The sequence below is a fragment of the Lepisosteus platostomus genome, chromosome 3 (assembly GCF_059453375.1).
Source record: "Lepisosteus platostomus isolate fLepPlt1 chromosome 3, fLepPlt1.hap1, whole genome shotgun sequence".
Classification (NCBI taxonomy): Eukaryota; Metazoa; Chordata; class Actinopteri; order Semionotiformes; family Lepisosteidae; genus Lepisosteus; species Lepisosteus platostomus.
In genome coordinates, this window is record NC_142613.1 from 13,662,281 (window position 1) to 13,673,036 (window position 10,756).

Genomic DNA, 10,756 nt, shown 5'->3' on the forward strand with positions numbered 1-10,756 from the left:
AGCAAGCTGAGAATGCAAAGAATCAGCAAAACCATCAATCTCGGCAAAACGAGCTGATTTTAAAACCCATCAGCCTGTGATGCATTCTCACACACACGCACACAATGCAGAGGAGACCAAAAGGGTACAAACTATTCAGGTATAACTGGACTACAGTTTACAGAATGGTACAGTCTACAAACTCTTATACTAAAGTAAACTTTGAAATCTGCATTAAAAATAAACACTCCCAATAAAGAACATCAGTTGGCAACAGTGTATTGGCTTGCTGTCACCCAAAACCTCTCCATCTCCAGCCCCCAGACTCTGGCATCCTCACCAAGTTCCAAAGGCATTCCAGGAATTCCTCTTGGAATGTCATTCGGAATGCTGTAGAACAACTTTGGAAGGCTCTGTTTGGAATCCCTCCCCATACAGACAACCGCTCTGACCATAGAGTGCTACACTGTCACACTGAGGCATTCAGCAGTAGTTTGATTTCCAGAGCTTACCCTGTATTCACTCTCTAGTTTGCATCCCCAAGCCCATAGCGTTTAAAATACGTTGGCAGTAGTGTACATTCAAATGTCTTTGTCCTCCTGTTTTTAGCATAAAATGGCTTCTTGTAATTTTGCCACACACCGCTTACAACTCTTCAGAAGGTTTTTAAATTGGTGGTCTGTGGAATGTGGATGAACAGACCAACAAGGTGTCAAACTACATAACTAATTCAAAGATTTTCTTTCTACTTTCTACAGGTGCATGTGGAGTTAGCTGGCCTGGGCAAACAACTACAGAGGGAAAACTGTGCACTTTGGGCCAAACAAAATTATATCTACAAATCAAATTGATTGCACAGTCAAATAAGACCATGAAAAATGTGTTCACATGAGCACTGGCAGTACACACCAGAAGGCATTAATGCACAGCAGAATGAAGAGTCTGGTGGCACAGTCCAGGGAACCGGACGGATCCAGTGCAGAATTTTCACAAATAAAACAAACACTTGTACACAATGCATTCATAAACAACTGTATAGCACAAACCTTACACACACTATAGCCAAAAATGAAAATAATGCATATGTTCAGTCTGACTATAAGGCTGACATTCCTTGGGGCACTGTATAAGATCGATGTATTACAAGTGATAAATTGCTATAGTTTCAATGGGTGGCTTCTATAAAACAAGGTTTAAAGGGGAGATTCTATTATTAACATCTAGAAAGACAAATAGGCAACACCCAACAGAAGCACTATTGGCACAAATTGGCTGACACACTGAAAAAAAAACATTTTCAAAGGAGGGATTATACCTACAGTATGAACACACAAATTCGCGATTATGAAGTAACAGAATTTAAAGGCAGCTATTCTATTCATTAAAGTTCATAGCCTTCACTTCCTGCTACTTTAGAATGCAGAACACATCAGTTAAAGCTACGGGTTTAAGTTTGGAGCTCTGCTTTTAAAATATTGGTCTACAACTGTCTCAGCCACAAAGATAATTATTCCCTTAATTCAGGATACATACAGAGAATGGATTTATCAAGTAAGCAACCCCTCCAGAACACAAAAATTGTGGAATAGCTCCAGATTATCCTCTGCATGACTGTCTAAAACAGGCCACGCAGGACAGAAAAGATCAGGCTCACAGGTGCTCTATATACAGTGCGTAGTCTTTGTCTGGACTGTTCCTTTTATTAAGGCTGGCCTGTGTGCAGAGAAGGTTAATCGAGTTTTACTTTAGAACTTGACGAGCAACACTGGGATCATTCTTTAAATATAGGTGCCTATACTTGTTTACCACTTTACAAACTTTTCAATGTGGAAAAGATTTAAGACAATAACTCATGAAGAATTTGATTTACAAATAACTGCCTCCAGAAAACTGACCTGCATAATGACAACATCCACTTTTCGAAGTTTTTGCCACTGAATGTCAATGACACTCTAAAACAGTAAGCCAGAAAGGAAATGCTTAAAGCTCCCCAAGCCAGGCTTTTACTCCAGGGACTAATTACAGTGAGTTTGAAAGGGAGTAAAAAGGTAAAAGGTGAATGATTAGCAGGAGACAAGACTCGTGTGGGAATTTGCAAGTTTGTTCTGTTTGCAATTAAAGAGAGGATTAAAAAAAGACGTTGGCTTTTATTTGGAACGAAATTAGGGTGAGAGCTCCCCCTACTGATTGCAGGTGGTAACTTCAGCCTAGCCACCCCAGCATGCAAAAAACTCCTTGGTACTCATGAGAAGCAAAGCCAATGCCTATGAATTAAAAATAATTCAATGCAATAATTACTCTAGCTAATTTCTAATAATTTTATTATAGATTTATATTTTTTATATTTAACAATCTGTGCTTCGAGTTTAGCTGGAAACAATGGTCATGATATTTACAGCATGATTTGCCGTTGGTTAAAAGCACTTTCATGAAGCAAAGCTGAGAACTCCCACTCTCGCTGGAAGAGTGATGTGTACACAGAAACTGCCCGAGACCTTCATCTGAAACTGCATGCCAATAAAAAAAGTTAATAACTTAAACATTTACAAAAAAGAACACTTTAACACCAGGCTTTTTTAAGACTCATAAATGTTTGATAAAACTGATCAAAGTCCTAAATTTTTTCCTGACTAAATGTGAAGAATCCAGGATTGCAACAATGCAGTGTGCCAAATAACACAGCTGAACCCGCATCGGCGGAAAACCACATACTGAATCTCTCACTGATCTGGCAGACCAATCTCTAATCATACCAGCTCTCTCACATCCTTTTAGAGTCTTGTGCTGCTTTTTACCTCTTAACCCACCTTAGTTAATAAACTGCTCAGGTGTAAAATGGAAATAATAAAAACGACACTAAAACGCAGGTCATGGCGATGTGTTCCCGTCACTCAGAGAAAATGTGGTGAAGGGTGGCAGAGGGGTGAGGGTGTTCAGTATACAAGCAGCTCTGTGTCGCTGAAGAGGAACAGTGTAAAGGAACAAAAGGGAAAGGGGCTTTCTAACACACAGAGGCACAGGGGAGCTGAAAGAGAAGGAGGAGAGGGAGCGAGAAGAGGGTGGAGAGAAATGGATAAGAAAGGAGCGAAGGTGGATGAGGGAGAGAAAGGAGAACAAGGCAGAGAAGAGAGTGAGGGGGGGGACAGGGAGGCCAGTCAGTCTGAAGTGTCTCCTTCCATGAGGCTTTGGGTGGGGGGGGGTGTGTCCTCTCAGATTTTCTGGAGAGACAGCCTATGCCATGCTGGCTTCCCGACTCCGGGAAGTCTGTCCATAGCTCTCGTCATTCCGCCTACGGGCCAGGCTGGGTTCGTGTGTGCGTCTGTGGGCGCGCGCGGCTTTGGGGGAGTCAGTGCTCCTTCACCGTCAGGCGGTCCAGCTTCTCTGCCGCCTCCTGCGTCACGACCTTTGACCTCTTCTCGGGGCTGGGGGTGCTGGGGTACCCCCGATCTCCGAAAATGGTGCTGCCCACCCTTATGTTGGTAGAGCCCACTTCAATCTGGGCAGAGAGGGGAAAAGAAAGAAATCAACATTAAAAATATATATAATAAAACCTGGTGAAGCTCTTGCGGATTTGAAAATATGAGCTGACAGTGAAAAGATAAGAGCTCCCAAACTAAACTGCCCTTCACAAGAAACTGAAAAAAACAGAAGGGACTTTTAATTATGAAGGGTGTAGTTTAAGGGGTGTCCTCCCCATTATAATGTGGTAGAAATCATTGTCATGATTTTTCATTATTGAGAAAACTATTTTTGTTGCATCTGAAATTAAGCAGATAATTAGTCAAAAATGTAATGTTTCCACAAACCGAAATCTCTATTCAAACCCCAGAGTGATGGAAGCGAGCCAGGCCGTCCCCATGGAAACTGTACTACTGCATGGACAACTGTATAGACTGTGTAACAGTAAAGATGGCAAAAAAAAACCACTGTCAACGAAGCTTCGAGACACTTTTAAGAGATTTTAAAGCATTTTGTTTGTTTTAAAAATGGTTTGTAAGTTTACAAAAGCAATTTACAGGAGAAAACTACGACAGGGAAGGGAAATCTTTCCCTTTTTTCCCCCCCATAACAGCCATGTGAAAGTCCTGCGCACGACGAAATACATGCTTTACAGTATATACAGCTGAAAGACTACACAGCTGACCCTTCCCAGACCTTCTTGTGAGCACTGAATTCCAAATCTGTCTGTTACTGGCCCCGCTGAGCGAACGCCTTACTAATTCCTAGCAAATCCAGATCCTCATATGTGGGGAGGAGCAAAAACACTGGTTATCAGTCAGAAATTGAATCAATCGGTTTGGAGCAGTAAAAAACACAAACACCAATTCAACTTTAAAAAAGTAATTGACCTCCGACAACATGTATACAAGTACAAATCATATACTGTATACATGTATAAAAAAATTCCTAAAGCAACAATAGAAAGACTGGTGGCTGGCTTCAAGAAATGTTTGGAGGCTGTGATTTCTGCCAAAGGGGGTGTTACTGAGTACTGACAGATAGGGTGCCCAAACTTTTACAATTGCCACATTTACTGTTTTATTTTCTTCTGTCTGTTAAACAGAAAACAAATAGTAACTGTGCATTAAAATTTGCAGAAATATGTCAGGTTTAAGTTTATTCGCTGCAGAAGTTGTGTTAACTTCTTTTCACTTAGAAAATCCCCAAAACGTGTAATTTGGCCAGGGGTGCCCAAACTTTTGCATACAACTGTATATAATGGCTGTTTTGCATGGCTATCTTTGACCAGCTCCCACACAAACTGTTCAGGACTGTGTTTGTGTTCAGCAGTGTTTGGTTGATGAAGAGCGTGTGTTTCTTTTGTACAGGGGTGTGGCCCTCTCACCGCGTGCTCGAAGTCATTGGACATCCCCATGCTGAGCTCCACCTTCTCCAGGGGCAGCTTCACGCTCTCACACAACTCCCTCCTCCGAGCCAGCAGGTTCTGCACAAACAGCCACAGAACGAAAGACCATTTCAGCTATACAGACAGACTGGGCAGCCTCTCCTACTTCTTACTACCACTTCTATTAGCCAAGGGATGGGTTGGACACATAAATATCAAACTCAATCAATCGGGAAGTTGTGCAGGTCATCAATGAATTAAGCAATCGGTGGGTGAACTGTTGGTTTCAATCAAGGAAAAAAAATAACACTCAAGGTTGGACAGAGCATTCTGTAGTTAAAGAAAATCTTCAGTAACCAGAAAAACAAATCTGGCAATCAGAATATTCATCCAATCTTCCAATCATGTGGTCAAAGCTGACTATCCAGTCCTTTAAGAAAAGGACAGGTAGCATTCTTACATCATTTAGACACCTGATGCCGAATGAGCAAGATGGACCACATGGCCTCTCGTTAATAACCTCTTATGTTTTACGGAGGAAATATTTGACAGTCAAGAAATTGCCACGCCATTTTTAAACGGTGCTGTCTTCAACTACAGCAGGGTACACACTGCACACCTGTCCTGCCACTCCCAGTTCTGTCAACCCCTTTAAGAGAGGAAGTGAGCTCTGCAAAGGAGGCGTGTACCTGAAAGTCAGGGTTGGGCCCCTCGCTGAGGTCATAGCCATACCGTCCAATCGTCATGAGCCCCACGAACTCGAGGGCCAGGCACTGCGAAACGATGTGCTGCACGGTGTTGATAGTCTCTTCCGGGGGCAGGCCATGTTTACCTGCCGACACATACGGGACAGCGAGGGGCAGGGGGCTGTGTTCAACACACTGTCACCACCAGTCTTAACTGCACACCTCATTTCTTTGCAGAAGTAAGCAACACAGTGACGCGGTGAATTACCTCACACAATACACACACTTTCAGGATGGGCCTTAAAAGCAAAGAGAAAGCTTTTTCATTCTAAAACATTAAGATACTGTTTCTGCTTAGACCAACAAATCAGTAAATTTAGAACTATCCATTCTAGCTAGTTCCAATCCAGGTTCTGAGGCCTATCCCAGCAAGCAACAGGCACAAGGCAGGGTACACCCTGGAAGGGACACCTTTCTATCCCAGGGCACACACTCACACCAGGGCTAATTTTCCCAGGAACCAATTAACCTTTGAGCTTATCTTTAAACTGAAGGAGGAAACCGGAGCACCCAGGGGAAATCCCATGCAAACACGGGGAGATTGTACTAACGCATGCAGATAGCACCCCAGGAACTGAACCCAGGGCCCCATCTCTGTGAGGCAGCAATGCTAACAGCTGCACTAACGTGCCACCCAAGGACAATTTGTTTTCCTCCTTTTTCCCCAAACACATATAACAGAGCATCCTCTGATTTTATTACATTTCACACGTAGTGTGAACCAATCTGGCTATGAAATCAAATAATGTGCTTTTTTAGATTTCATTCAACTGGAAACTAAGAAACACTTGCCGCTCAGCGGGAGGCAGAGGGTGGCATCACTCTGCCCTCACCGCAATGCTTTCTCATTTCGAAACAAACAGGTGCTCTTCCCAAATGTAATCCCTCTGTTTACTCACTGTCCTCTCCACTGGTGTTGATCTGGACCATGACCTTTAACCTCTGACCCAGCGTGGACGACGCCCTCACTTTCTGCCAGGAAGCATTGACTCGGTCAGCCAGCTTCACAGAGTCTACCGTCTCCACCATGAAAAGATTAGGAACGCCTGAGAAATGGAAATGGGGAGAGAGACAGAGAGGGAGTAAGAAAAGGAATAGTGGCAGATGGGGGTGGGGAATAGGCAGGAGAGAGAGGGAGGCGAATGCTGCCAACCTGCCATTTAATTTGTACCCTGCTGTGGCAGAGATGACTATAGCACTACAGCAAACACCAAAACAGACATGAACACAGCAGCAACCACTCTGCTATGGTAATAAAGGATCTGGGAAAAAACTGGCACTTCCACCCACATTGGGGAGTACTGATATAATGATGGGACTTTCCATGAGGTGGGCAGTGTCGAGACCAACATCGTATCCACGACTCCACCATACAAACTGCCCAACACTTCGACGGTGAAGGCTGGGGAACCCAGGACTGTCTCTGTAACATGGGCTGCAGTGCGCCAGAGTCGCTCTCGACAGCACCCGAAGGGTCCTCACCCATTAATTTATTGACGTTGTTCTTCTGCAGGTGCCCGATGAAATGCCACTTTATCTCAGGACAGGAGGACAGAATCTGACCCCAAAAAAAGAATAAACACACTTAAATTCTATACAGGTGCTGAAATAAGTATTAATTATTAGTACTGGAACTTTCATTCACTAGATGTCTTTAATATTGGTTGCTAAGATATACATGTTAGAGAAATCTAATACTGCAAAAACAAGTAAGTGATATCTACTTCTTAACAAACTAGTGAGTAACACTGCTGGAGATGCAACGTGCTGATATCTACTATATGTTGTTAACTTTAATAGAATTAAGTCAGAAGTGTATGTGTGTTTGTTTTGTGCATGCACATCGGGTTTGCTGATCAAGAGAAAAAAGCACGAAAAGTATCTCTATTCTCTTCTTACATAAGTGTTCTGGAAAATCAATGGCTTATTTTACTGGCAAAAAATGATGAAATCTGCATGTCTGAGTTTGTACATTTTAATGAGGTGCTGGGATCAAGTGAGCAAGCAAATGAGCAGGGATGCGACCACCCTCCCGATCCCTGTGTCCGGACTCACCTGGGGATTGGACGCCTTCTCCAGCAGCTCCTGAACCTGGAGGATTAAGGAAAAAGTCAGACTTAGTGTTACCCAGTGTAACCCCAGTCCCAGCATCCTATTAATTCTACATTTGCACCAGCTCCACTTCCATTCCCGGCTGCTATGGTACTCATGGAGTGACACACCAATACCAGGAGGACCCCATGAAGTCCGAACAGCTGCGTGAGCAACAGAACGATATACTGTAACCATAGTAACAACTATCCTCTTGGAAGCATCAAGTCTAGATCAAGACATTCTTCAGCCTCCAATTATTTTTTCTTATGATCAATCAGTTTGGAGTAGCCCATTGTATGTTTGTAGCTGTGCAGCTACACTGAGAGAATGAGGAAATGTAGGCAGACTCCTCCCACCCACCTTCAAGCCAATCATCTTTTAACACATCACAGGCAGCCCAGCCCCTTACTCGTTGGCTGTTTGTTTCATGTGTCTGTATACAGAGATTCAAGGAATCAGATTTATGTGTGTATATACAGATATTCCAGATATCGGACCCACAAAAACATTCTGAGAACTAGAAAGCATAGCAGAGCCAGGCCCTGTCACGGTTGGCCACGGACATGACCCAGGCTCGAACCCACAGTCACAGAGCACCTTTACTGCTTGAGCCACTTAGAGGTCTCAAATCCACCATTTCTTTAGCTCTAATTTTCAATTTATTGAAAATTCTAAGAGAAAATCAGACAGATGACAAATCTTGCTACACAATATCTGTAGTACCCTCGGTCATTTAAAGAAAAAAGTTAACATCACTGGGGGGTGGGGGGGTCTTTTTTTCTTATCTGCTCATTTTTAACAGCTGAGATACATGCTGATTTCTTTTCTTGTTTCTATTGGTAGTGATCGGCAGCCTTAAAATGTCATATTACAATTGCAATTAAAGACACAGTCTTATTTTTTTTACATCACTTTAAACATGCTCCTGTTGCCAAGAGTAATTTTAATAGCCACAACTCCATGAAACAGACACTGTTCGGCAGTTTAAAGGAACCTGAGCATGAATCATTGAGAACATGACGCAGAAAGGCAAATGCAATACTGGTCAGCAGACCAGGCCAGCAGAAAGATTCAGACAGGTGGTTTGGACACTAGTTTAGTCAAGCTTCTGAAATGAGTGTTATTCTTGCACTGTACTCACATAGTTCTCCCCAAAGTTGCGCTGGCCCTTCTGGTACGCCTCTATCACCATCTCGGGGGGCTTGGTCTTGCTGACTGCCACCAGCCGAGGAGGCAGGCTGGGCAGGGACTGGGGGGGGGCAGAAGAGGGCAGTTAGTGACGTTACTCTGCTCTCCTCCCCACTGAGAGCTGATGTGTGGTGAGCGTTCTGGTGCACTATGGCTGCCGTCGCATCATCCCAGTGGGGCTGCACACTGGTGGTGGTGGAGGGGAGTCCCCATTACCTGTAAAGCGTTTGAGTGGAGTGTCCAGAAAAGCGCTATATAAGTGTAAGCAATTATTATTATTACCTCAAGAGACATTCACACGCGTGGCACACAGCAGCCCAACCCTCACCATAACTGGGCCCTGGCCTCCCCCCTAACGCCACTGCACGCTCCACTCCCACACCTGACCCAGACCCACACCAGCAGGTCCGACCCCCCAGCACAGCCGCCGCCAGCGAGGGCTCAAAATGGATCGGCACCGCTGCCAGCGCACCCACAACCAGACAGCTCCACGGGGAGGTATATTTCTATATCTTGGGCTTTTTTCAGGCATGACCCTTAAGTTTAGCAAAACTCAACAAAGGAAGAAAAACTGAAGTATTTCCACTACGGTATGCAACACGGCATCACAGTCAGACCCCAAGCAGCATACTGAGTCCAGTTCTCACATGGAGATCACTACCCCACAGGGAGTTTCCAGAATAACCCCAGGGCTAACGGGCATGTCATTGACGCGCTCAAGCAACTAAATCAACGGGAGAACGGGAAGCACCTTTACACAAAGGGTAGTGGGTGTCTGTAGCAAGCTGTAAGACGTGCTGTTAGAAGGACTGCAGGAGAGATGCTCAGAGCAATTAGCTACAGCTAGTAGGCAAACCAGCACAACCAGGCCAGCTGGGTGGGATATTTTGCATATTCTGTTTTCCAGTGTGTACAGAAAGGAATCGTTTTACATCATCTTAAGTTTTCTTCAACGGTTTTACAAACGTTAGTACGGTTCGTGTGCGAAGAGGCTCGCCGCGACTGCAGCTTTAATTCGCCAGACACGCCGCTGGCCGAAATAAACACCGGAATGACGGGGGAGTGTCGCGCTCGCCCCCTGTCCGGACACGTGAATGAGCTGGAGCAGGAGCAGGAGCAGGAGCCGGCCGGAACACTCCGCTACCTGCTGCCGCTCTGAGCCGTTAGCGCCCAGCGTAGGCAAGTACTGGGAACAGATCCCATCCGTTCAATCGATCCGAGTGTAATTCCCACAAGTCAGAGTAAGACAAGTATTTAAATCTACAAGCGCAAGGTTGAAACAGGCAGTGGTGAGTACACATGTACTCCACAGACCAAAGGTTATCAAGGTGTCTCTCTTTACATAACCATATGGTCAGGTAACACTAAGTTTATTTGCTCGACTCGCCCGTTTCCCCTTATCCTCCCCGCCTCCCCCCAGTTTTCCCGCACCCACCTGCGGGCGCCGGGCAGCTGCCTGCTGAACCCGGTCTACGACTGCCTGTAACGCTTTGCCGATATCCTCCGACATGCCCACTCTCCACATCCCTCGATCGGAGCTCTGTGTCTCTGTGACTCACTTCCGGTAATCCTGCAGGACGCCTTTGACTGACAGCGCGTCGTAACCAACCGCAGGCGCGACGGGCCGAGGAGAAGGCCAATCGGAGCGCATAACGCACTGATGAGGCGTGGCGAATAGGCTGTAATCGTATTGCGACGTCTTCGTAAGGTCTCAACCGTCACCCACACCAAAATATTTGTATGCTCCGTTAAGCGTTCTTCCTTATTATACAGGCACAATTGTAAACATATATTGACTTTGTGCAACTATAACTGCTGTTATTGCCATCTACTAAAAATTATTTCAATACCATTTACCGTTGTTAACAAAACTACCGTCAACTATTTTTTTTACAGAACCTTT

The 10,756-nt window shown here is 44.7% G+C and overlaps 1 protein-coding gene across 1 annotated transcript; it reads right to left on the reverse strand.

Annotated features, from left to right (window-relative positions):
- Window positions 1-716: 716 nt before the first annotated feature.
- plpbp (pyridoxal phosphate binding protein) lies at window positions 717-10,447 on the reverse strand. The gene is made up of 8 exons (XM_088624616.1): window positions 10,289-10,447; window positions 8,807-8,914; window positions 7,627-7,662; window positions 7,054-7,129; window positions 6,471-6,617; window positions 5,515-5,657; window positions 4,826-4,924; window positions 717-3,475 (listed from the first exon to the last, which is right to left on the reverse strand). The coding sequence occupies exons 1-8, from the start codon at window positions 10,376-10,378 to the stop codon at window positions 3,326-3,328; spliced, it is 849 nt and encodes a 282-aa protein (XP_088480742.1). The 5' UTR covers window positions 10,379-10,447; the 3' UTR covers window positions 717-3,325.
- Window positions 10,448-10,756: the final 309 nt, after the last annotated feature.